The sequence below is a fragment of the Ciona robusta genome, chromosome 11 (assembly GCF_009617815.1).
Source record: "Ciona robusta chromosome 11, ASM961781v2".
Taxonomy (NCBI): domain Eukaryota; kingdom Metazoa; phylum Chordata; class Ascidiacea; order Phlebobranchia; family Cionidae; genus Ciona; species Ciona robusta.
Genome location: NC_143245.1, coordinates 1094396 through 1121655, shown reverse-complemented (window position 1 = coordinate 1121655; position 27260 = coordinate 1094396). Strand labels below are relative to the sequence as shown.

The window sequence follows — 27260 nt, the reverse complement described above, 5'->3', positions numbered from 1 at the left end:
CTTCTGTTGGCATTGGAAGTAAACTTACTTGGTCAAAATGTGCGACACAGACTCTTTGCCGGACATTAAAGATGTGAGAGCAAGACTAGAGTTGGCAAAACTAGATATCAGGGACTTAAAGCAACCCGCCCAGATCCTTACTTTCGATGAAGATGCAAACGACCAGGATGTGACGTTACTTGAACTTGACAAAAGTGTTTTGCAAGTAATACAAAATGGTGGCAGGTGAAATCTAAATTTTTGTTATTTTTAATTTAATAAACTGTATTTCAGAAGGGCTTACCTAGGCCACAAAGAGTTTTATACATATTTTAATTTATAATTTTTGTGGATATTTTTTACATTTATTTAACTAAAATAACTTTTGTAGTTTAGTGATTCGGGGTAATGAGGACGATACAGCAGTTTTATGCACCGATGACTCGACGTTTAGTTTGAAGCGAGCCGTCACATCTAACACGCTTATTCTCGTTCCGGATTGCACGACGAACAAAGAAGATTTGCAGGACACCATAGATGATGAGATCTCATTGTTGTATAGAAGTGTGGGTTGACTGGAATCAAATATAGAAACTTTTGCATTTACAGTAGATATTGATACAGTTGTTAGTTTCTAATGTTAATGTTAGTTACATAAGTATAATTTTTTTATTTAGTGAATCTGGGATTTTAGGGTGAGATTGTTAAAATGCAGTTTTACCTATAAACCTGTGTGTGTCAAATATTAGGAAACCTCATTGATTAAAATGCAGTAAAAAGTTTTAGTAAGCCATTTGTATAAATAGTTACTACTTTATCAAACATATATCGTGTTGTTAAGTTTTGCGACCATTTTAAATTTTAATTCACTTTATTTTTACTAGCCCCCTTTTCCAGAACTTTTCTTTTAATTTTATGCTAAGTAAAAATATATTCTTTTCCCTCCAGGCAGTTGGTTGGAAATCCGATTATTTAGAAATGCAAAGAATTCACCCCCAGACCTCACGTTTGTTGTCGCTGTTGCAACAAAGTTATTACAAGGGACCTCAGTTTGAGGAAGAACAAGCAGGAAAGGTTGGGAACTTGTGTATAAGTGTCTTTTTTGTTCATGTTTTTACTAAAATCTGGAGTGACTTAATTTCCCTTATTCTGCAAATGCAATTTTAGTGAGTTATAAATATGTAAAAGCCATTTTTTTACAATCATTACCATTGTCACTGTAACTTCAATGTCTTTGCTACTATTTTTGAAAAGTACATTTATAACATTTAAACCCATTGGTGATTTCTCTGGATAGCTTCCGTGTGTTTTCTGCTATCTTTAGAAAGCACATTTATACCATTAAAAATAATTATTAATTCCCTTATAGTGTTTCACATTATCTGAATTAATGAATGAAATCCAAGCAAGTGAGGTTGAAGTTATGACTTTTCTTTGTAAAATCAACTCATGTTGTATTGAAGGTGGGTTGGTTGCTGTATCATGTTTATTTATTAGTATTTATATGTAGAGATTTGAGGATGAAAGTCGTAACAATAAAAATAAGTTAAACAAATTGTATTCTGTAAGATAGGCTATATATTTGGCATGAAATGGTATCATCAGTCTCTTTTTTAAATCTGAATCAAAAAACTTGAAAATACAATATGTGGTAAATATCAATGTTATCTCAATTTATGTGACAATGCCTTTATTCTGTGTCATTATCTTATGATGGCTTTGACAATTTCTTTGTAAATACAAAAAGTGTTGTGTTTTCTGTGTGCCATTTTAAAAATACCTTCTCTTCACTAATGTAATGTTATGACCATTTCAAGGTAAATGGAGGTTATTGGACTTTGGTTACATAGTTGAATGCATGGGTGAATTACTTCAACTCATTGAATGCGAATCTTGGAGTTGTGGTCGCGTACCATTTGTTGAAGCTGTGGAAAAGATCAACGATTCTGGCGAACTTGTACCATCGTGAGTTAATCTTTATTCTTTATATATTCAAGGCCTTATTGGATTATTGTGTTAACTTATTGTTAGGGAATAATCACTGCTTAAATCCATCACAGATAACAACTATTCATATACATAAAACCGGGAAACAACATGTTTGCTCACCATTTGTCATGCAAAATATAAACTTTCAAGCCTCTGCCTGGTTAGAGGGTTACCCAATAATTAGGGAACCAAAAATTTTCTGTATTGTAAAATAAAAGTATGGATGACAGACTGTACAACCTATTAGTGACCACTGGGTTGGAACAATGCCATTTAAGGTCTTGCATGTTATAAGAGGCAATTGTTCAAACTGTTGCCACAGTGCTGGCTTGTTATTGTATGCTGTACAATATAACACAGGTTGAAATGACATGCTTTAATAATGTTATTTTAAATTAAAATATAAATAAACAGTTATGTGATTTACCAAACAAAACAGGGATTTTCTGGTCGGTTTCAACATGTATTTTTAATGCTTACATCAGTAACATCACTGAAGAATTTTTTTAAACCGAAACTAATGAAATAAAAATCGTGTCTTTTACATTGGCTGTAATGTTTGCATTTTACAGGTTCATATTAATACAAAGAAATTGTAACTTCACTAAAGATAGTTTCAGTTATTTAACCCAAACATTTGAGATAAAATTATATCATACATATGGGCTGTGATGTTTGAAATTGACAGGTTCATATTAAAGCATTTGCTTGGATCTTATGGTTTCCAAGTTGATTCAGATGAAGATGTGGCTTGTTATCAACTAGATGAGGCAAAGGTATCGTTGGATGATGCTTAACTTGTTTATATTTGATTAATCAAACATATAGTATGTTGGGTTAAATTATTTAAGTATTTTGTTAATTTCTGGTTTTTATTTTTAAGTGAGTTTAGTGTATTTATCTAATGCACTAAATTGACCAAGATAACAAAAGCTATCTTAATGAAAAAGTAGAGACAAGGGTTAAAGCCAAAACTACAGCAATTAGACCATGTTATAAAACATATAAGTTTTTAATTGAAGTCCTAATGATGCAAACTTATTGCAAAACAAAATGCTTTATAATTTTATAAAACTTTATAATTTTATATTTACAATTTTAATTTTATAAAATATAAGCTTTATAAAACAAAGGGCATTATAAAAGCTGTACAGAAAAGTTTGTGTGAAATAATTTATTAAAAACATGATTGGTTGCGCAGTAAATAATTATTTGAATTATTTTTATAGATTTGTCGATTTTTTGCTGAGATGTTGTTACGCGATGTCAGCAAGTTTAATTTGAAAGAATTTCTTGAGGTTTGGAAGTCGAGTGTTCCTAGTGGTATGGTGGCTGATGAGAAGTATTTATTGGTAAGTATCATACACCCTTTAGATGCAATGTATTTGTTGAGCCATGGGATATATCATGTGTTTTGGAACCCCTGATTTACACCCTAAGAAAAATAAAAATATAATACAAATGCTCAGGGCCACAGTATATTATGCATTATATAAATTTGAGGACAATGGGTGCAACTGTAGTTTAACAATGCCCCCCTGGATTTTATTGAAAATTTAGATATATATACATATGATGGGTAAAGTGTGAATGAATGAAGGAATAAATGTAACTTACTTTCCCCTCGCGTGGCGAGAAAATGTTAGTTGTTATAAGTTTAACACAGGTGTTCATACACTTCATGCCTGCTTACGAGTTACCTTGTATGTTACTTAGTGAGGAATTATTTTTGGGGGGATTTTTTTATGTATGGCCGATAGTTTGGACAACTCATTAGTGACCACTGGGTTGGAGCAATTGCCATTAAGTGTCTTGCCCAAGGATACTTCTGTCCACAATGGTAGGGATGACCCTTTAATCCATTACCTCTGGGTCAGTGGCTGGTGCGTTAACTACTTTGCCACAGCGCTGGATTTGTGTATTGTTTATATTACTATAAAGTTAATTTATTTGTACTTTTTTGTACACACGTATAAACCTGTACTTACCATACACCTTCCGAACCCTAACAAGCAATTTAATTTAAACTTCTCCGTCCAGGGTTTAGCTTTGATAGACAAGACTTCTCACCCCCACACAGTAAAGCTGTTTAAAGTTGACCAACTGCCCATTGATATGCAACAAAGATTTAACTCACTGTTCACTGTTAAAGAGAAATGGACTTATGAGCAAATAGAGCCTTATATTGAGTGAGTGGAATTGTTACTTTACTTTAACAATAGTAAACTTGCTGGTGGTTTTCCGCTCTGTAAGACCTTACCCATATATAATAGAAGTTAGAAGCTTATATTCAGTAAGTTACCTTTTTAATGACAATAATAAATCTCAGATCTGTGGGCCTGCTTCTCTGTAAGACTTTACCCATATACAGTAGAAGCTTATAATGATATACACCTTGTTTGGGCAGAGGTTTTTAACTTAAAGAGGCCCCTTGCAGTATTAATAAAATTTTCATCTTAATTTATTAAGAAATCAAATATAACCTTACCTTTATAAGAACATAAGTTTATAATCATATATATAGCTTATTTAGGCAGGGTTTGAAACTTTTAAAGAAGGGTTTCCCTTTAATACTGATGAAATTGGGGTTCCAATTTAAAAGAGGAAAGACCCATACAAATGACTAACCATGTATTTTACAGATACAGGGTTTTAATACAAGTGGTGTATCCTGCCTATTACAATACTTTACCAAATAATTATTTGTATACATATTCACAACTAAGAACTAATCATATTGCTTGCGCTACTTTGTCTCTTTAATGCTGCGACCATTTAGTGATTATTAATTATACCTATGCAACAGTAATCTCTTTGTGTAAAATATGATATGAGTATTCTTAAAATACGACAATAGATTAATCTTTGTTAATCTGAATAATTGTGATATCAGCTGTAATCAATATGAAGTAAATTACTACACTTTTAAACCCGTAATATAGTAACCACTTTTACAGCTCACGGCATACTGCATACTAGAGATCTTTCTAGAGATATGTAGTCGACAGTGCATCACTTTATTAAAACAACTATAACTGTCTTAATATAATATATAACTGTTTTAATATAAAACAACTATAACTGTTTTAATATAAAACAACTATAACTGTTTTAATGTGTGCTAATTATTTTGAACCAGTTTGAGTTGCATTGAATTAGCAGATATTGTAATAAAGAAGGGGGCCCACATACAAGCCTTGTGGGGGGGCCTTCATTATCTTAAAATGCCACTAAGGCCATGTATCACTTTATTAAAACAAATATAACTGGTTTAATATGTGCTAATTATTTTACAGGGATATCTGTGTCAAGGGTCAAACAGTGTCCGCCATGTTGACAAAACATGCTCGCTCCTCTACTATGGATGGGGTGAAATACTTCAGCACGCGGAAACCTATCACCACAACATGAGAAGTCTTGTATATGAGCGGTATAATGGTTGGAATGGCTGCAACTGAGTGAAGAGGGAAAATCAGCTTAAAGGGGGATGCGGAAAAAGGATTGTAGTTTATAGAGCAATGGCTTCAGGAATGTATGTGCCTCTTCGGCTTGGAAAAGTTGTTGTACTTTTGTTTGACGGTTATTTAGATGCATTGTAAAACATGTCCTTTAATTATTTGAAGCTTTTTTGCATTTCGAATGCAGAACAGTTTGGTGTAATCTTTTTTCTTCTATTTAAAGGAAATAAAATCTCTCTTCATTTACATATGTGCTAACACACCAAATTGCATTGCTGAGTTAATTGTACTACATTTGTGTTAAAACTAAATGTAAATTGTATTACAACAGTACATGTGGTCGCTAACTAACTAGGTGATAAACCAGATGCTATTTAAAGTTTAGAAACGCAGAAAGTAGTTAGCCGAAATATTGTCACGAAAAGCTATTAACTAGACCGTTCGTTGTTAGAATTTAAATTAGTTTCTAAATATAGAAGTTGTGATTATTCGTTGACGCTTGTGATTTGCTTTGATTGATTGGAATCTATTCTTACATCACAAAGACGTCGCGTGCATTTCCTTGTTACGCATCACTACCTTGATCATGACGTAACAAATGGTCGCGCGAGCGTGTGGGGTGCTCTTTGTTTGTGGTTTCGATTAGACTTCCAAAATTCGATTTGTCCAGGGCTTAGACGATAACCAGATGCTGCTACAACGGCGATCAAACGTGTAAACGTTGTTTTTGTGTGTCAAACATATTTTACCGAGAAGTGCAGCGTCATACTTGTTCTATTTTTACAGTTCTAGGTTTACCGTTCTGAATAGCGAAACTGGTCTGACCGTTATAACTGCTTTTGTCTCTTTGAAAAACGACTGAAAGTTTTATATAGTGTCGAATTTAGTAACAGCAATAGTGTAAGGTGTATAGAAACTAACCCTTTAATAGCATGTAAAATGAATTATAAAATTAATAAAATAGCTAGGTTTGTTTTTTCATAAGTATACAAATTCACTATTTGTACATGAGACATGAGTTATTATCAATAAATAATATAATAAATGAATGTTATAACTACAGTTATTTAAGTTTTTTTTGATTTTATAAACCCTCTTATGTTTTCTATAAACCCTCTTGGTGAACCACCCTCTTAATAATGGTTGAATGCAAAACAGATTCATGTTTTATAAATATTGGTTTTAACAAATATTGATCAAAACGTTGCGAAACTGCTGGAAAATTGAACATAAATTAATAATGTTGATCTACTGCGTGTGACCCCAGAAGTGGATAATGGGCGGAAAACTTTCAAGTGATGGAAACTCAACTCGAAATCGGACTTTTGCCGAACACAGCGGGCCTTCGGATCCCTCGAACGGGATCAATGGTTCGTCACAAGGTGGTGCTATGATGACATCAGGGTCGCTTCCCGTACATCGACGACCGATGATCAGATTTGATCCGAGTATGATGCAAGAGACAAGCCAAGCGAGGTTAGATCCTCGACTTTCGAGGGCAAACTCTGAGTCGGACGCTCGACTACGAATACCTAGGTCAGGTTTTGGATTATTTTATCGCTTGCAAGAGGAAAGGCAAGATGATGGAGCGGGTAGCTCAAGAAACTTTGGAAGGGCAAGACACTCGTTACCCCACTCTCTTCCACCTTACTTCCTCAGCCCTATGAGAGGTGCGTGATATATACTGTAGGCAGTGGCGGATCTAGAGGGGGGTGTTTGGTGTTTGAACACCCCCCTCAGATATTTTATACATATTTTCGTTACGTAGCTCTAAACGAAAAACGGCGCGCGTCAAAGTAACGATCGTTTGTACTTAATTAAAATCAAAATTCCGTAACTCAAAATCAACTACAATACAGCTTAAATCTCTGTTACTGATTGCGCAACTTGTTGCAATCGTTATCTATATTATCGTATGCATATCTACATGCTAACGAAAAGATCACTCGTCTGGCGAGCCAAACTACAGGAGGTAATCCTTTAGCTGGTGGCCACCTGAAATTTTGGTTTCAAAATGTTCTATATACCTCACTCATACCTGCTCTCTAATTTTTTTTGCGAAAAAGTCGGGCGTTCGTGTCGAAAATTAACTTTGAAAATGCGCGAAAACATGCCTCGTCACCGTCTGACATGCGTAAGGTTAACGATTTATTACGTCACAATCGCGGTATGTTACGTCACAACAGTGTTATATTACGCACGTTACGGGACGTTATAGCCTTGTTTTTTTGCACTGTTTTATGCTAGTGAAAATCTTAACCCCATGCCCTAACTCCCAACCACTAACCCCTAACAAATTACGTTATCTGTAACGTAGAAATTAAACGTAACAATACGCATTCTACGATGTAATAATCTAACCTTTGTTTAATTCATGACGGCTCCTGTGGAAAATACGGTAACGCAGCTCGATTTCGCGCATTTTCAATGTTAATTTTCGACACGAAAGCACGAGTTTTTTCAAAAAAAAAAATTAGACAGCAGGTATCAGTGAGACCAAAGGAACATTTTGAAACCAAAATTTTAGGTGGCCAGTGACCACCAGCTAAAGGATTACCACTACAGGAACGGTAAATCTGCGATTACCTGCTGTTATAACCAAAATAAAAGCTTGAATCTATAGTGGCGAAATCGGTCTGGCCAGTGGCCACTAAGCTTTATCTGAACACACATTTAATTCACATGCTTGTTGCGTTTACGTTCGTAGAAAGTATTCATCGTAAACGAGACAATCCTTTACTTAATGGCAAACGTGAAAAAACATACATTCAACATGTTTTAAGCACCTGCAAGCTAAATAATGAACGTGTGAGTCCCTATTATGACGCAAACAATCGACGTGTGAATTGCTATTATGTCGTAATCAATTGCCAGGTCAAACAATCGTTATTATGATGCAATGAATACACGTGTGAATCCTTACTATTTCGTAACAAATACACTGCTTGGCTGAGGAAAACATCGTAAATATAAAGAAGCAATGCTTCTGGAACAGATTTAAGTTGATTTTTACGGCCTAAATCGTTTAGAATGCAATGCAGGGATAAAACATTGTCTGTTTAGCAGTATCGCAGTAATATTGTTTGTTTAACTGAATTCTTATGCAGTAATAGAGAGAGTAAACCAAACTCGCGTAAGCAAAAAATACTAACAGGCTTTCTAGAAATATGCGTATCGTATTATGTTTTAAGTCTGCCTAACCGGTGTTGTAACTATAAGTGATGTAACAAAATATTGTGGCAATTAATATGAACGTGAAACAACGAACGTTTGGTTATAGTTAGTTAAAAGTTCCTGTGCGGCAAAATTTGAATACGAAAGTCGGTATTATGACGTAAATAATCAACGTGTGAATCCCTACTATGACGTAACAAACATTCTGCTTGTCTGAGTAAATCCTGCGTTAATAATGACTTTATTACGCGTAGCATAGATTAATGTTTCTACCGCGGGCAAATGCAAGTGGTGAATTAAAACTTACGGGTTGATTTACGCACATATTAATACGGCGCTTTGCAACTATTAGTTAAACATTTTCTTGCGAACACCCCCGTCAGAATAATCCTAGATCCGCCTATGACTGTAGGTATAAAGTTAAGAGGCCAAAGGTGGCAAAAAATAGTACCTAAGGTGTCACCCTAATTTCTTAAACTAGGGTGACATAAAGGTTTTTAGCACTTCAGTTATACACCTTAATACAGCTTTTACCCTGCTATTAAATGTCTATACAAACAAACATGGTCATAGTATAGAGTTCTAGACACCCTAAACAAGAAACCTCAATATGTTTGCACTATATGTATTTTTATAATATCAACCTATATTTTTATTAAAATCTCAAAAAAGGAAGCGCCCATGGTTGGTGGTTCATTACTTTGGTTAGACAGTGTTCTTCTTAACGACATCCTTGGGCTGATAGTTAAATACCAACACTGTTTATAACTGTGTAGCGATTGGTTTTAAGGAGTTCTCAAAAGCCAATGTAGTTTTCTATGCTGAATGATTTTAACACCTAATTTTTTTCGGCTGCTAAGGTTTTGTATCTACCTAATGCATCTTACTCCTCTGCCTGTTATAATACTAGGTTGGAGTAAGATGGGACATGTTTTCATTTTATTTTATCATCCTATTTGATAGTAAACAAAAAATATTAACTGAATTAAATAACCGCATCTTCTTGACTTAAAAAGGGCGTTATTAATTGTTAAAAACACTTAGGAAATGTAGGATTTAGGTTCTAACAGTACACCCCGCAGTACCATACTACTCTATTTAACTAATATAATATATGTTTAAAATTCATCCAGATGCAAAATGTCCGATGTGTGGAAAAGTCATTCCTGCCGAAGATGTGGAAGTTCATTTTGTGATGTGTTTAACCAAGCCTAGAGTCACATATAATGGTTCGTATTAACAACATGCATATAATGGTTCGTATTAATAACATGCATATAATGGTTCGTATTGAACAACATACATATAATAGTTTGTATTAAACAACATACATATGACACATAAAATGGTTCATTGGTTCGTATAACAACCTTTATACAACTTTATTGCAACATTAGTTATACTGCAGTCAATACCTTTATGACGGTGTTGTAATAAAATGCCAAGGTAAAAGTTTTAGCTCGCATTCTATTTCTACATAAAATATGAACATGATACTATAGTATGTATAAGTACGTATATAAATATATTATATATATATATATATATATACAACATAATATAACAGAGTGTAAAGTTAACTGATCATATGGATTAGCATATGAAATTTTGGTGGTTTTTCCTAACATATAAGTCTTGGGACTCGTTGTGTTATTTTCAAGAATTAGTGGCGTATACAATATAAGCATGACTGGGCGTTGAATAATAAGTGGTTTTCAAAGTATAGGTTTATGTAACTGGTTACTTGTGCGTTGTGCTGTTTACCAATTGTTACAATCTTTGATGTTACGAATCTAGGCAGTCAACCTCTATGTTTTAAATATATAACCTGGTTTCATGGTTATGATAATACCTTTGTGCCAAGATTTATCAACCTCTTTTTAACCAATCTCAGTTGTATCGTTGTTTTTAGAATTTTGACATCGCCGCATATTATTAGTTGCTAAAATTAACATGTGGTAGAATCTGGTCAAATTTATAATTAATGCCACTGTCAATGCCTATCATCTTTTTGTTAGTGATGTTATTTGAATGTCAATGTGAGCATTAGATGCAGGTTTGGACTAATCCAATAATATAAGCCGGCAGCATGTCAGGTTATATAAAGAGATGAATTATTGTCATGTTACATTAATTATTAAACAATGTCAAACACAATCTAAATTGGACCCAAGGAAATAGTTTAACGCAAAATCTCAAAGTTCCAATACCTATAATGTATGTGCAATTGTGCATTCATATAAGTTCTACCCTGTTTCTGACATTAGGGGAAAAATTGTTGCTTCATTTTCTTAATAGAAAATCTATCGGTTTAAATTGGTTGACCTACACCTTAAATAATTTTAAATTTACAATTGATGACTCTAATAAAAGTTTATTTTATTCTTCGCAAATCATTACAATCGCACAAAAATGCAGATGTAGTAATATAAAATCTTTTTACTCCCAATAGGCAATAATATTATAGAAATATTAAATATGTTGTTCACCCTAATATAATTATAGAAAATTATATTTTATTTTTCTCAAAACAATCATAAAAATGGCACAAATTAAAAAAGCAAACCTAGTGATATAAATTGTTTTTTTAAAGTTGGTTTAATTTGATGTATAATTGTTAACCATAATAGAAATGATTCCTGGTTTCATCCCTAAATAATTTTCGTTATAATTGTCCACTGCATTGTTGGCAATGCCTACACCACAGTCAAGTAGAATTAATCGATGTTCCACTATAGCAATAAATCTCAACCTTTTTATGACCTCATAATGCCAGATGAAAAAAGCTCATTGTTATCTTATGAATTGATCGTTTGGAAAATTCAATAACAGAGTAGAAATAATCTATTTCATTTATATGAAAATATATTACGTTGTATGCAATGTTGGCGAATTCGTTGTTGAGGGTCTCGGTTTTAGACTAGATTTGAGTCATTACTCCATAGAAATACTATTATATAAATATAATATTCTTTCTTAAGCCAACAATTTACACTTTATAATAAATGATTTAAATTTATATATTTTAAGTTAAAGTTTGTGATATTCATGTAACCATGTGGCCAACATTGTGTCGCCTTTACAAACGTATTTTGTTTTGTTTAAATTTTATCTATCTATTAAAATATTTTCCCAGAGCCTTTTTTATGCATGTCTCTTTCTGTTGTACTTGACCATAATACATTGTCTATACAGAATAAATAAAATAAGTCCAAATGAAATAAGCCAAATGTATGCTTTTACTTTGCCTTGGATGCTAAATTGTTGTTTTCCAGCGGGTGCCATGGCGCATCATTTATCCATTTGGTTTAAAAACAATGAATAATTTAACGCATGTTTGTTTGTGGGCTATCATGTGATTTGCTGATGTAAAACATTGGCCGGGACTTAACGAAAATTGGCTGTATTACAATGTCTAAAGTTGTACACTGACAGATTATTGCTTCAGTCTTTGGCCATGACAAAAGACGTAATTTATGGATATTAAAAGCAGTTAATTTCAGTTCCTTATTATCTGAATATCAGTTTTAAAAATACTATGCTTGATAAAAATTGCAGCTAAGTATAAAACTTTAAAATTTATTATTTATTTCCTATGTGAACATTTAATGTAATATATATTAGGCTATTACATTCTAAGTCCACATATGTCTGTATGCGTTTCTCTATGCAGTATGTACCAGACAGGTCCGACATAAAAATCAATCGGAATTTCATTTCTAGTCGCAGGTTAAAGCTGTTATTGCATTGGTCAATATATCGCACCTGTTGTGACGCAACCCTTTCATATTATCCACAATGGATTTTGAATTTTGTAGAACCTATTGTTTTGTAGTAATGTAACGGTATTTCTATAAACAGGTAGCTTGTTCTTGTGGTTCATACTATACATGTATCTTATTAAACAATAAACATATTTTAATTATGCTATTTTTAATGATCCTTGTGCTTCCTTGTGACACTTAACCACACATTGACAATTTTTTGCCCAGCCCAATGGTCACAAATGTGTTGTAGCACCCTGGGTGTTGGGTTGATGGGCCAACTTTTGCCTAAATCATCTGCCCAATTGACTGCCACACTATGGGGTAGAACCTTCTCTATGTGAAGTAGAATGTATTATATAATATTAATATATAGAATTAAATATACTTTGCTGTCAATTTAATTTAATATCAAGCTTTTGAATAATTTTTTGTATAGATTTTCTGTTATGTATACATGTCGTGTATGGTATGTCATAATAACTGACATCTTGATGTTTGTTCCTGTAATCCTGTCTCTTTATTTCTATGTAATCCACCTATAAGTTTCATTCAAAAGGCCAGCATAAATCTGAGCTCGCTTAATGCAATAAATAACATATGGACCCTAAATAAAAGCCTTTGTAGGGTTTGGTTCAAAGGCAGTAGTTTGAAACTAAGCACGGAAGAAAATAATAAAGAATTAACCATTATCTGTGTGCATTATGTTATGAATATTTTATCGTAAAACAATATTTTGAAAATAATTGCATGTTCCTGCATTAAATTACCTACGCACATATAAACAGTTAAGTGTAATCCACACCTGGGTACTGGAGTATGGATCAACCACATAATGAATAAGTGATTGACATAACATATTGCTACCGAAGCACCGGCACCATATACCCTTTGTCATTGGGTCATGCAGTATGACTATAATGTTTATGCTTTTTCAATACCCAATAACTGAAAAAGCAGTTGTTTCATTTTTAAATATTTATTGACTAAAAAACAGTTGTTAAAAACCTAAAGTAATAAAATATTAGGATCACGTTTTTTTTTTTATAAAAAAATTAAACTGAAAATTGGGGAGGAGATTTAATTTTAATAAAAGTCCTTTCACAGGGCAATACAATCAACCCTAGCTTTACTGGCTTAACCTGAAAGTTTACTTTTTAAAACCAAGTGTTGTTTAAACAGAGGATACATTATCAGGATTGTTTAAATGTTAAATGAGCTGGAGTATTTTGATATTGGTGCTATAATCACCATATTTGCACTTTGCTGGTAACTTAAATTCTATTCCTTCTTAAATACTGTGTGTTGTTTTTACAGTGCACTCATTAAAATATTAAGCAGTCTTTTTTATGTAAAGAGCCATGGCATTGCCATGAAATATGCCCTTTAACGTGCAATTAAACTTCAGAAACTTAAAAATTATCTCTAAAAGACTCTTTTAACTTTCTCGTAACTGGGAGAGTCTATTAACTGGTTTAATCCTTATATGGAGGACACATTAATTATGTTCTTAAATCGGGCATTTTGTTTTTACAGAGGACACATTATCAGTAACTTTGGGCGAATGTGCGATTTGCTTTGAAGATTTAGAAGAAGGAGAATCCATTGCTCGACTACCGTGCTTATGTATTTATCACAAAGGGTAAGAAACTTGTTTAAGTTATATTGCATGCTGTTAAACCCAAGTTTAAACCTTTAGGGTTTCACTACTCAAAATGACATGAAATCTTTACTTCTTTAAAACATTTTGTTTAAGAATGCTAGTGAAGAATTCTCAACCGAACCCTAAGAGATTGTTTTGTTGTGTGCTTTCAGACAGTCCTTGCTAGCTCTGTTTACCGTAATAAATTAGATAACACTACTTCTTTCCCTCATGATAGATAATACTACTTTTACCTCTCATGATTTAAAACTTGAAGTTTTATGTCACTATCCTTCATCTCAATTCCAATATTGCGTGCCTTCTTTTCATAAAATTAATTGTTCCAGCTGCATTGATGAATGGTTCAAGAAAAGCCAGACTTGTCCAGAACATCCACCAGATTAACTGTAAGTGGAATGTTCCTCATTGTAAAGTATAATGTGCTCTGTGTTGCACTGACTGTGTATATCATTCACAGGTGTCCTATTTTACAACATAAATATGAGAGATATAATACAAAGATAAAAATTATATCCTACAAAAATGTATGTGCCTGTTGCAACAGTTTCCTTGGACAAGACAAGTCTTAAAGCGAAGGCAACTTTATATAAAGTGAAGGTATATTATTTTGTATAAAATGCCAAAGAATGCCAACAGCACATTTCTATAAATCACTCCTCCCATACTGAACCATGTTAGATTTTCTGTGTTTCCCAATTATGAAAACTTTGCATCTTCTTGTGTTTCAGATTGGTTTGGACATATATGGATCACTGTGTTGCACGAAAGACATGGATTTTCTCTCTTTCTATTGTTTTCATTGGCTGGCAACCATTTTGCTGAGAAATGTCAAATAATTCAAAAGCAATAATTTTATTTAGGTTTACACTGGTTGGAGTAAACATAGAAATGTTAGAGTGTTTGCTTACACTGTAATATGAAACTTCTAATTGCTTTTGTTGTGAAATAAATGCTGTTTAAATAAAAGATAAGGTAACATAATCCCTCCCCCAATAATAAACCATACATATGGATTTGTTATATTAAAAAGCAGCTACTCGTTAAAAATGGGGTTGTATCTGTTGGGATAATTATCATGAATATTCAAACTTTGTTTTTTTTTATTATATAATAATAATAAATTATGACATCACTTGTCACCATTTTCAGTAATACTGTATTTTTCTAGACTTTTTACAATTCTTGTGCTCCTGTCACAATTCTGATTATTATGTCACAACACATTAAAGTTTTTTTTTCTGATAATCAAAAGTTTAGGTCATAGGGCAGTGTATATTGTCTCATTTTTCATCTAAGTATTGCATTTGTATATATTGTTCTATGTTGCTTCTCTATTTCAAATGGACAATCGAACTAACAAACAAAGTACTTTACGTGGTGATGCAATCACTGTTTTGCACCTCCTAATCTAACACCACACAATATATTCTGATTGTTTGTCATCCACACTGTTAAGTTCAGATTAGACTTAGAAGTTTTGAGATATAAACATTGTTTGAAGCTTATTGTATATTTGGTTACACTTATTTATGGTATAAATATTATGTTCAAATTATCATTGGCTTAAATGTTATTTTCCTTATTGGTATTCGTTGTATTTGGTGAACTGAAAATATGATTTTTATACCCTCTATTGCTTCAAAGCAAATGTGCCAAAACATACAACTAAAAAAAATAATATTTCAAAAAAGCTCTCCAATATATAAACTTGTTATATCCTTAAAATATATCAGAAACAGTAATGCTCTGTATTTAGAATCACAGTAGTTACAACAGTATTATACCCAAGTAATACTCAAGTCCTTTTTGTTGCACGTTATATTTCTTGCTAATGGTGGCCAACTATAATTCAGAATCCCCTTTTTCTTTGAATGTTCTTTTGTAAATATACTTCTGCATTCTGATACTTGCAATGAGCATAAAATTTGTGATATGCTGAATTTGTGTTGGTTCTATATATTTGACAAACTTTTAGGAAAGCAGTTCCAAAACTGGACCTATTCAGCAGTTTCAGAGGGACCGCAATGAAGCAATGATTGTGATCCAAAACCAAACCAAACATTGATGAGTTAATTGCGGCAAAACAAGTGCACCCATCCCATTAAACAGCTTGCCGTATTTGATAGTTTTTGTTTTATCATTTGGTGTGGTTTTGGGTTTTTCCTTCTGTAATTTTTATAGGGCTGCGAAATTTAAAATAATTGCAAAGGGTTCACCAGGCAAAATTTTTAGGAAAGTTTGGGAACCGCTGTTTTAGCATCGTATACTTAAGATTTAGGCCATATGTAAAACAACAGTACAAGTGTTCCACTTCTAATACATGATAATGTTCAATGCTGTTACCAATATGTGTGTTTGTTTTTGGGCAAGACACTTTATATTGATTGCTTCAACTCGGTTAATGCTGATTGGTTTGTCTTCTAAACATATGGAATATAGGTAATCACCCAGAAAGGTATGAAGCAATGGATTCTTAGTTGAACATACTTGCTATAAAATAATCACACAAACATTAATGCTAAACATTAAAAAGGTATTAAAGCTTATTGTTGGTTGACTGTATGGGGAGATAATTTTGCAGCAGTCGTGAAACAGAATTGTATTTCATTTTAAAAAAAGGTTTATAAAGTGTAAATACAGTAGATGTTGTTAAAATGGCAAAGATTTCTTTGAAGTTTAAGAAATTTTTGATTAAAAGGAATGTTCTTTTAAAATCGTATATTACAACAAAACATATTTTGATAAATAAAAGTAATTTACCTGTGTTATTTAAGTTAAATTAAAAAGCGGTCCCCAATGTGCTGCACGGTTTTTATGTTTGAAAAGGGAACTAGCGCCACAGCGAAGAAAATATCATTTTACAAAACTAACAACGCAGAATTTTTGGTTCTTTTTTATTTGTGTAAATTAGGTAATAAACAATTATTTTGCTGTAATTTCAGGCAATTAGTGAGCACAAATGTGTTTTGTTTGGTTATTCAGATAATTTAACGACTTCGTTTTTATTTCGTGGTATTTTTAGGTTTAATTTAGCTATGAGATGGCCGTTATAGTTCTTACAAAAGCAAACGTAGCAAAAGCAAAAGTGGACATAATAACAGTCTACTTTACATGCGTAAATGTCTGTATAATTAGCTTTTTTTATTTTGTGCATGAATCTTAACTACACATAGAAACGTAATTCATTAAAGATCTTACTGTCTTTACTTTTTAGATTAAAAAGTTATATAAAGAAAGTGCTTCGTATTGAATAGTGTTGAAAATTACTCATGAAGTTGGAAAAGAGCAACTTTAATGTTGCTGTTAAGAAGCTCTGATGCAGAAATGCGACATTTCAGAGGTATTGCAATATTTATATTCATAGGCGCCTAACGCGGTTAGACAGGTTAGGCAAATGCCTAACCTGGAATTTGGCACATTGCCTATTAATTGCTTCATGATAAGATATTCAAACGCAAACGATTTACGTATTTCATAAAGTTAAACCATTATGCGTCGACGATTAAAGCTCTAGTGTTTACAGATTAGCTTCTGGTCAAATTTACGTAACTTTTAATGCCAGTTAAACATACACTCACCAACGTAACTGTTACATCACAAGCTGTATTGTGATGTCATCCATTATCGCAAGGTAAGAAATACCAACTTGCGGCGATACACTACGTCACAAACGGCATTGTGATGCAATCCATTATCGTAACCTACGTATTGCCTAATCCCAACCTAGGATGTTACATTACCTCACAATCGCCATTGTGATAGAAACAAAGATCGTAGGGTATTGCGTGTGCCTGCACCTGCAAGTTTGCGATCTTTCAATACTTTACAACCGCTACTACTGTGTGTATACGTTCAACGTGCTGCGTAACGAGTAATACGAAAGTTAAACCCTAACCAGTGCGTAATGTGCGAGTGTGCTAATTACCTTATTAGCTTATGTATGATGTAATAAGTAGTTGACATTTGTAACTATAAGTTTGCCTAACCTAGACAATCAAAACTTAGGCGCCTATGTTTATATTGGTATTTTATCCCGTTGTGCCTCACCCCTCAGTTATTTTCAACGTTATGCTCTTATCAGTCATGCATGATAGCCTGGTTTTTAAATAATCGCCCACAAAGCTACATACATACTAACTCATATGGGGGCACACGGTTTATGAAACAGAACACCTGTGTTATAACGACTGTCGTTTCCCGCCATGCAAGGATAAAGTAAGATACATTCATCTTTTTAAATCTTTTTCTTCCAGATCGTAACTTCCACACTTCGAGTCACAGTGATGACGCCTCCTTGTGGAACCTTATACAGCGCGTGTGTCGCAGGGAAGATGACAAGGAACGAAGAATCCTCGCTGCTTCTCATCTATTAGAATTCATTTCCAAGACAGAAAACAAAAATGTAGGATTGAAAACAGACATATATAAATATATGTTCCGTAGCATACAAATCATAAATTCTTGACAAAAGCTAAACAAATTTTTGCTTAACTTTAAGTTTTAATTTTGCGAGTTTATGGTGTTTTCAAAGAAACATTTTTCTGGTTTGATTACCCATGTTCACCCCCTACATGTCAGCCATCTATTTTATTTCAAATTTGTAAGGTTTTATTTAACCATCAATGAAGGTGAATTAAACTTTAAATCTTTTTAGGAATATAATATGGAATTTGTATAGTTTTCTATTTAATGCAGTTATACCTTATATAATTTTCAGTTTGGTTTTCTGACTTTCGTCTTACCCTAATGTATTAAAAATTTACTAACAATCTTAACCCCCTCCCCCAGTTAATATCAAGAAGTTTGGATCAAATTCTCAACGCACTAATCGATGTATTCTTCGAAAGAAGTGGAGTTGATCTTCAAAAAGATGTTGCGAATATCATTGGGAGGATTGGGCAGTTTGTTTCTGCTGATCCGTATCCATTCTTCCAAGTAAGACAAAATATAATGGAAGTTTACAATTTTAACAATTAAATAGGTTTACATGTTTTAAAATCATTTGTCCAGGAAAGGCACAAATTTAATTGCTATGTAAAAAACACTTTGTCTCTTTTTGATGTTTTTATAGTTTAAATTTCAGCAGTGTTTTAATCCGGTACACACCCAAGGTTATGTCTTAGTTATATTTGGGTCCATTTGACTCATTCCTAAAACCATTTGACTCATTCCCAATTTAACAAAGATATTCATGATCGTATTTCATACTTTAAAGTTTTAGGACTAATATCAGTTCTTTCTTTAGTTTGTCAAAAAATTGATAAAGATTCTTGCTTTTAATGAAGACAGTAAAATTTTATGTTCAGTATTTTATTTCGTTGCCAGATTAAAGTAAATGGACAGTCCGTCGACTGTCGTAATAACTTTTCGCCTGAAAATAGCTATAAATGTTATTTAAAAAGGGTATATTATATGGTCTTTCATTTGTTCCTTTGCCAATTTGTTGTTTTTTTTCGTAAAGTTTTAAATAAAGTTTAACCCAAAAGACCGAAGTTTCTACTTCTACATTCAAAAGCATTCTACTGACACACCTCTTGTGAAAGTAAACAATACTAAACGTCATTGCTCAAATATTGATATCAAATATTTATTTATGTTGTAAGTTCAACTCTTACATATTATCAATACACCAAGTGCAGTGGATCCAATAAATATTTAATGCCTAAATACAAGTATATATATATATTTATGCTTTATTCCTTTACATTTTATTCTATTTTTTCTTTTGGTAGTAAATAAAGAACATTTAAAGAATTAATAAAACGTATTCCCACGACTTCCATAGACAGTTGTTAATTGTTTAAAACACAATCAAGATGTTTGGATATTAATATTATGTACCAAAGGTGTCCCACCTCCCCCCACCCTACTATATATAGTATATTAGTATATATAGGCTCAATACCATTTAGACTTCAGTTTGTCATAAAACATTGTGTATACGTTTTACAATACTTATGGTGCATCCAGTTTGCTATTGTTTGGAAATATTTTATCATTGTCCTATCTTGGATGTAAATGAATTCTATCCAATTTATCCATTACGTTGTTTCACCCCATATATTGGTTATAACGGTTTGTCAATAACTACAGTTTCAGTTTCTGTTTTGCTTTGAAATTGTTTTATTAGATTTATACAACCAATATAGATTAGGGTGCCAGCTTAAACACAATTGACTGAAAATGTAATCCTTAAAAATATAGAAAAGGATAAAACCCAATACTTTAAAAGTGAATAGGAATATAGGTTCCTAACTTTAAAAAGCTAGGATAGCTTGTGCAGAAACTTATACCAAATCCAATATAAGAATTTATTTAAATATGTTTAAAAACTAAACACGCTTAAAATATTCCTAGTGAACTGTTTTAACTTCAAGCCAAATTTTGTTTTTATCAAAGTCAGCACAAAGCTGTAATTTTACCTGAAACAGATTTTTAATATTTCTATTTTCCCCCTAGTGGATGTTACGACAATTTCAGTCGATCGCCAATGATAATGTGAGGAACTATTTGCTTGAAAGTCTCAATAAGTTGCTGGAACTTGACATGGAGGAAAGGAAATATGGAAAAGTTATTGGTATGTATGTGACTATGTGTGTTATTGTTCATATGAATGCCCTGTATGTTTACATAGTGAAGTCTGGTGGTGCAACCATAATATATTCATCCTAATAAATCTCCTTCAGATTTAAATGGGGTCACTTTGGTGAAAAACCTTTCCCATTTTCCAGAATGATTTATTTCATTGCTATATTTAATTATTTCATGGTGAGAAACCCTGAATTACAGTTGAATTATTTCATGAATTGACTTTATTAAGTTTTAACTATTGACGAATTTTTATTTTGTTTTTACCACCATATTTATAATGCGTTCCCCAAACAAGTTTATTTCTATATTTCATGGTTATATTTATCTAATCACACAATAACCATTAACAAAACCAATTTTCATCCTTAACATATTTATAATGCATTCCCCCACACAGGTTTATTAATGGATCAACTGCAGCAAGTTTTGGAAAACTTAGATTCACCAACTCATCTTCCACTGTGTATTAACCCACTTGTTATTATTGCTGTCAACTATCCACAGGTATAAACATAAGGATAGAGTCATAGCTGTCACGTCTTTTAGTGTCAGTAAAATCTGGATTACCAATGTTAAAGTACAGTTACACTCATAGTCGTTAAACATAGAAAACTTTATTTAATAAAACGTAAATGTAATATTTATACTTAGTTCTGTCTGTATGTGACCTACAAGCTGGGTAAAAGGATAAACGGTCACCACATCAGAATAAATATCTTGTTACAAGGCTTTTTAAAAATATCCAATAAAATAGGTTTAATTTTTTGTAGGCGTTTGCCAAACATTTCCGTGACACTGTTGATATCTTGGTTGGTTGGCATATTGATCACACACAGAGTATGTCGCTAACACTGTTTGCATCAGGTATGTTGAGCGTAAGCAATAAACCATCAATGTTTTAACTTGCCATATAAAGACAACAGCGATATTGTAGATTAAATATAAGACCAGCTTTGTAACTGGGTTACTCACAACAAAGAGGTGTATGAAGCCATAAATCCCACAATGTATTGTATGTAGTACGACATGTGTGTTATAAGTTGTCGTACTATGTAAGCTATCAAGAATAATTTGTAAGGTGTATAATGTTATCAAACTATGGAGATGTATGAAGCCACCATGTATTGTGTGCAGTGCAGACATGTATTGTTAGAATACATACACTGCCAATTTTTCCCATTAATAATATCAATATCAAATAAAGAAGCAACTTCATATTCTCACATGTAGAGTAGGCGACCCAAAAGCAGAAGAACAAGAAATATAATGTGTAGGATTTCAACTCTCGAAAATTCCCTGCACATAATAGTTACTAAGCGATGAGAACTTAAACATGTTCATTTACCTTTTAGAATCACTGATCAAACTTCATGTACACTGGTTGACTGATTTGCAATTCTCACTAACATTGTTGAGTCAGTTCCTTGAAGATATGGAAGCATATGCTGAGGTGAGATGATTATCTTATATTATGAACTTTGTATTATCTATTACTAACATAACAGCCGGACTACTAACCACGCATAACTATGAGTGAATTAAGGAATGTTGTTTATCCCTGCTTGGCAAGCAAGGATAAGGTCTGATTATGAGGTAACATTTATTTGTGTAATTTAAAAGTGATTATTTTACGTTATGGTTGACAAATTAGACAAATCATAAAGGACCACTGCGTTGGAGTCAAACATCGAACGCGGTATCTTTCAGTTGTAATAGCAAGCACTTACCACTAACTCACAATGCTAGTTTAATAAACGGAATTTTCATAATACAGGATTTCCACAAACTACAGAATGGTGATGTCACAGATGATGGGACAATAAACGATGAGTCATGTTTGCCCAAGATGGCGGCGCTGATGCGGGTGTTTTCGACCGTACTACGTAGCATTGGACCTGTGTTCCATGCTAGTAATGGACCTCCTATAACTGAAGCATTTATATTGGAGGTATACAGCTTGTGTGGAGATAGTGCTACTGATTTATCAGTGGTACTAATGTATCCTAACCAGCATTGTTTGTGACCATTGCATTTGTGCAATCCTGAATATTTTTCATTCTAGACCAATTATCTGGCACAAAATACGGCAAAGCTGTTTAGCCCAAATTTTGTGTTCAAAGGGTAAAATATTTCTACCAGAAGATTTTTCATTCTTGCTTGTTCAAATAGAGTCTACTTCTAGTGTAATCAGAGACCCACCAAAATTAAATTTTACCAGTTTTTTGTATAATTTTACCTTAAATTTCAAGGAATCAATTTAAATTTTACCCTTTGCATTTCAGACACTCCAGCGAGTTATTGTTTGCACACAACTTACCGGGGATGCCTCGCTTGCAGTCACACGAGCTGCCGACGAATGTGCCAGGTTGCTCCTTGGCGCCGTGCAGTGGCGGGGTGAGGACATGTTGTCGGAGTCGTTGCTCACGTACGCCGTGCACGCTGTCGAGCGCTCAAGGTCCGAACCGAGGTTGCTACTGGTACTTGACTTCATCACAGTGGTGGGTATATGGTTTGCAGTTTTGACATAAACTCATGAAAAGTCTATTTTATATGGGTGAGGTTCTTGCCAAGGAGACGGCGACCGAGGATTTACCCCAGTTTTGTCTCATTACCCCAATATTCAGACCACTTCGATACATTTAAATAGCTTATTTCCACATGCGGCTGGTGTGCCCAGAGTCACTAGTGTGCCTCACCAAAGATTAGCCCCACAGAATGTTATTTCTTATATATTTATTAAAGAAATATTATTAGAGTAGTATTTTATCCCAAATAACTGAATACTTCTTCAAACACTTTTTAACTTAAAAAATTTCGACCTAAATAAATATTGTACCAAACACTTAATCATAAATCAAATAGATGATTTAAACACCTTGAACCTTTATAGATGGTGCAGGAAGTAGGATCAGCATTACCTGCATGGTTTATACAAGGGTTGCTTGGTCCAAGTTCAAGGTTGCTTCCATTGAAACATTCACGTAACCCACTACTCACCAGTGAGCTGCTTGCGTTGTACCAAGCGTGTTTGGCTGTTAAGAGCGTGCCTCTACTACAAACTGCTTATAAGTAAGTAAATTGGGATATTGTATATAGGTGAGGTCCTTGTTGCCCAGATTTGGCCAGATTTGTGTCATTTTCCAACACTCAAGCCACCTATGTATTTGTTCATGTGACCAGTGTGATTATGTCCTGGAATAAAAGCAGAATTTAGTATTTTACATTAGTGGTTTCTAGTGTTCTATTGTAGAGTAAAGTTGTTTTGTCTAAAAATTGTTTAAGGTTTCTCAATATTGTAGAAAAAGTATTATGTTGTTTTAGTTAGCTACTAATAGTTGATAAAAAACATTTTTGTGCTTTAATTTGTATTTTAATAAATTTAACCAAAACCATTTCTTTATAATTGTTAATTGATTGTGTCCCACCCCCCAGACATGTAACTGGTGAGTTGCAACACGCCATCAATGGGTTGCTTGAAATACATGGGGAGGATGTTAAGCTGGATGTAGTTGCCGATAATCCATTCAATAAATCTGAGCATTCTGGTACAGGTATGTACGGTATATTCTACATTGTGCATTGTACATAGGCACCAATCTTTTTTAAATGCAGGGGAGGCAGCGGTAGTTAAACACACATTGGTGGAAACAAATCTAGCTTATTTGTTGTAATGTTTACTGATTAATGCTTTTAAAGACTAGTACGTAGTCATTCTTTTTTAATACGATCCTGTAAAACAAATCTAACTTATTGGTTTTACTGTTTACTGATTAGCGTATTGTAGAAAATTTTAGAGTAGGCTTGTCACCCCAGGTTTGGTGCATATGGTCTTGTGTATAGTACATTTCTAATACATGAATTTGCTCCAACCAAAATAATAATATTATTTTAAACCCCACAGATCCTCACGACAACCACGATGACATCATAATGGTGGATGGCAACCATGAAGAAAGGTTGTTGAAGACAGCGATGTTCGATGTGGTGGCGTTGCTTGAAGTTGCTGATGCGAGAAACTCACTTATTGGGGTGGGTTGAAGTAAACTGTTTTTATAAGTTGTGCCTTGTTATCGCTATTTCATTTTGTACAGTTTTTGTAACTTTGACGTGTATTAGACGATATGTCATCTTTTTATTTTTTATTTTAGAATGTGCACTTTCATGTATTAAGTCTGATACTGTTTTTTACTGTTGTTTTCTGTTTTAATTAAACTAAAAGTTAATTTTTAAATTTCCTCTTTTCATTTTAGGGATTCTAAAAGGATTTTTATTACTTTTGTTTCAATTTTTTGTGACCTGTTTATGTTAACAGTTAGACCATATATTTGTGTTTAAGGATAATTCTTTTATATACAAGAAGTCTAAGGTTATATTATATATACATTACTTACATTCTTTCCCCACAGATGTACGCACTATCACCAAGTATATTTGAATTCTTACACTCCGGTCTTGATCTCGTCCATAAACATCTGTCCATGCTTCATCCCGCGTTACAATATTCAATACTACATGTCATGTACTCACATTGCCAAAGGTAAAACATGCACGTAGTATTCAGACAACAAGGTACATCAGGAGACTCGGTGGTGCAGACCCAATTTACTCATCACCTTTGGGCCCTGGACCTGAATCTTTTATTAATCCCAGTTTTTTTTATTTTCCAAATTGCTTTTTATAGCTTTTGTAATATACATTTAAATTGCAGGAATCCTTGAATATTTTTACCATGCCCGCATAAATATCGGCTCATTATTTTGTATCTTGTAATTATCACGCATAAAAGTAAATATTAGCTTTGTGTCTCTGTACCCCCATTTTAGTTCTCTGATTTCTAAAAAGCCACTACTAGTAGGTAAAGGTACAACTGTCACATACCACTGTTATAAAAGTTAAATAAATATTATTAGATCGTGTATACCAGTTTAAATTAAACCATTGTACATGCCACTGTAATCTAAGTTATACAAATATTTTTGTTTGTGCGTGTTAAATTTCTGAATTTTTTAAGCCAATTGTCAATTTTTTTCCAATATTATTGTTAGTACGTGTTACTGAATAAGTCCATTCTATTTTACAGACACAAGAATTTTGTGAGTAGCTTCTTAGGGGGATCCCCAGCCCCCACCAATGACCCTGGGGCTGGGGGAAGCACCAGTTTTATCGATAATGTTAACACGGCCACCCACCTCCACTTTCCAAGTATATTGGATACAGTGAGGAAGTTGATGTTGGAGAAGTCGACTTCACCTGATGCAAGGTTGGTTGGGGGGGATATTTAGGTTCAAGTAAAAGAAACAGCGAAAGAAAGTTTTTTATACAGTAGGGATTTGTTTATTCAGTCTTGATCTAATTTTGTCAAAGAAATTGGTTGGTGGTAAATTTCATTAGGATTTCAGAGCTGGGGTTGTGTAGGCTGTTTTAAAGTTCAGTTACATCGGTGTAAAACTTGTTTTGTTTTACCAAACTAACAAAAGAAGTCACTATGAAAGGAATAGAGGTTAAAATAACTAACAATATATACAACATTTTACATGGAAATATATTGACATAATCGTACAACTGCAGGACACTGTTGTTACATTGGACCGAAGATATCTTGGAAAGATTGAAAACAAACAAGGATCCCGTGATATTCAACTTAAAGCAGTTCATTGACCTTATGCAGGCTGTGGCTGTTGTTGGTAAGATTTTGAACATGTTGTGTTACTTTATCTTGCTGGTAGGTGTGTGGCTATCATGTGCATATTACCCATAGGCGCCAAACCTGGGGTGGCAGGGTGGACAGACTTACCCTTGATTTTTCTACCCTTCATAAATCAGAAGAAAACCAAGGAATGCATGTCTAACTATTTCTACCTTCTCTGCATTTTAATAATTAGTCCCATATTAACAGTTTTAATGTTTAATGATGAAAACAGTGCAGAAAGTTACTGTGTTAACCTCTTGTTACCCACCCCTGTTACCCAGGTTTGGCACCTGGATCTATTTGCGACTAAACTGTTAATTAGATTTTAAAAAAACATTTTTTTTAAACCTTTTCCTCCCCTAAAAAAAGAACAAACTAAATTGTTAATAAGTTTAAAAATAAAAGTTTTTTAATTTCTTCATGCAACTTGTCTTTTCTCCTAGCGATGCAAAACAACATCCCTCAATCAATCCTTGCATCCAAGTGTCTTCGATCAGCAATCCAATCTTCCACATCACCCATCATATATGACATCACAATACAATGTTGTTTCATACTTATTTGGTCATCAAACACATTATTACGCAACAATTACTCGGATTTATTGCTCTGCGTACCGGTGGATCGGGTTTTACAGTAAGTTTAATATTTAGTTATTTATTTATAAACTGTCACGGTGTACGGATATATAGAATAGTATCACACTGTTTTGTCTTTGGTCAATATTATTCTATTAAAAAAAATAAAAATATGGATGATTTATTTTAAAAATCATGCTTCATGTTTTGAACATCATGTTACTTGCTATTCCATGTATTTGTGAAATATATCGAGAAACTTTCTAGGAGGAAGGTACGACAGACATTCAGTATCAATTTGAGCGAGATTTGAATTCAAAAAATAGTTATTTAAATTGACATCCAATGGCAACAAATCATTTATATTAAAACATT

General features: G+C 33.2%; 3 protein-coding genes across 4 annotated transcripts in view; all 3 read left to right on the top strand.

Moving 5' to 3' along the window:
- Window positions 1-37: 37 nt before the first annotated feature.
- On the top strand, window positions 38-5773 carry LOC149727625 (sister chromatid cohesion protein DCC1-like). Its single transcript, XM_089887712.1, has 9 exons — window positions 38-225; window positions 371-545; window positions 928-1053; window positions 1349-1442; window positions 1797-1944; window positions 2657-2744; window positions 3198-3320; window positions 4009-4157; window positions 5265-5773. Exons 1-9 carry the CDS (start codon window positions 38-40, stop codon window positions 5377-5379), a joined length of 1206 nt encoding a protein of 401 aa, XP_089743838.1. The 3' UTR covers window positions 5380-5773.
- A 787-nt stretch (window positions 5774-6560) lies between these two features.
- On the top strand, window positions 6561-15020 carry LOC149727624 (E3 ubiquitin-protein ligase ZNRF1-like). Of its 2 annotated transcripts, XR_016385968.1 has the most exons (6): window positions 6561-7096; window positions 9734-9829; window positions 13901-14006; window positions 14354-14413; window positions 14485-14624; window positions 14756-15020. XR_016385968.1 is itself a non-coding variant. In XM_089887730.1 (5 exons), exons 1-4 carry the CDS (start codon window positions 6703-6705, stop codon window positions 14409-14411), a joined length of 654 nt encoding a protein of 217 aa, XP_089743856.1. In that variant the 5' UTR covers window positions 6561-6702; the 3' UTR covers window positions 14412-14413; window positions 14756-15020. The 2 variants fall into 2 exon arrangements, 1 of the variants encoding a protein (XP_089743856.1); XM_089887730.1 differs by lacking the exon at window positions 14485-14624.
- A 2191-nt stretch (window positions 15021-17211) lies between these two features.
- Window positions 17212-27260, top strand: part of LOC149727623 (serine/threonine-protein kinase SMG1-like) — a 41679-nt gene continuing 31630 nt past the window's right edge. Inside the window, exons 1-16 of the mRNA XM_089887682.1 lie at window positions 17212-17367; window positions 18281-18429; window positions 18816-18962; window positions 20487-20604; window positions 21016-21122; window positions 21389-21482; window positions 21971-22068; window positions 22393-22566; window positions 22901-23116; window positions 23509-23687; window positions 24051-24169; window positions 24520-24647; window positions 25025-25155; window positions 25699-25878; window positions 26187-26302; window positions 26751-26943. Of these exons, the coding sequence (XP_089743808.1) occupies window positions 17322-17367; window positions 18281-18429; window positions 18816-18962; window positions 20487-20604; window positions 21016-21122; window positions 21389-21482; window positions 21971-22068; window positions 22393-22566; window positions 22901-23116; window positions 23509-23687; window positions 24051-24169; window positions 24520-24647; window positions 25025-25155; window positions 25699-25878; window positions 26187-26302; window positions 26751-26943 (2195 nt within the window). The 5' untranslated portion in view covers window positions 17212-17321. The remainder of the gene's footprint in view (window positions 17368-18280; window positions 18430-18815; window positions 18963-20486; window positions 20605-21015; window positions 21123-21388; window positions 21483-21970; window positions 22069-22392; window positions 22567-22900; window positions 23117-23508; window positions 23688-24050; window positions 24170-24519; window positions 24648-25024; window positions 25156-25698; window positions 25879-26186; window positions 26303-26750; window positions 26944-27260) is intronic.

Excerpts from the sequence above, each read along its gene's own strand:
- LOC149727625 (XM_089887712.1), top strand. The coding sequence starts at position 38 with ATGTGCGACACAGACTCTTTGCCGGACATTAAAGATGTGAGAGCAAGA. Across the intron at positions 546-927 it reads TCTCATTGTTGTATAGAAGT|GCAGTTGGTTGGAAATCCGA; the intron begins GTGGGTTGACTG and ends TTTTCCCTCCAG. Across the intron at positions 4,158-5,264 it reads CAAATAGAGCCTTATATTGA|GGATATCTGTGTCAAGGGTC; the intron begins GTGAGTGGAATT and ends ATTATTTTACAG.
- LOC149727624 (XM_089887730.1), top strand. The coding sequence starts at position 6,703 with ATGGGCGGAAAACTTTCAAGTGATGGAAACTCAACTCGAAATCGGACT. Across the intron at positions 7,097-9,733 it reads CTTCCTCAGCCCTATGAGAG|ATGCAAAATGTCCGATGTGT; the intron begins GTGCGTGATATA and ends AAATTCATCCAG. Across the intron at positions 14,007-14,353 it reads TTATGTATTTATCACAAAGG|CTGCATTGATGAATGGTTCA; the intron begins GTAAGAAACTTG and ends TAATTGTTCCAG.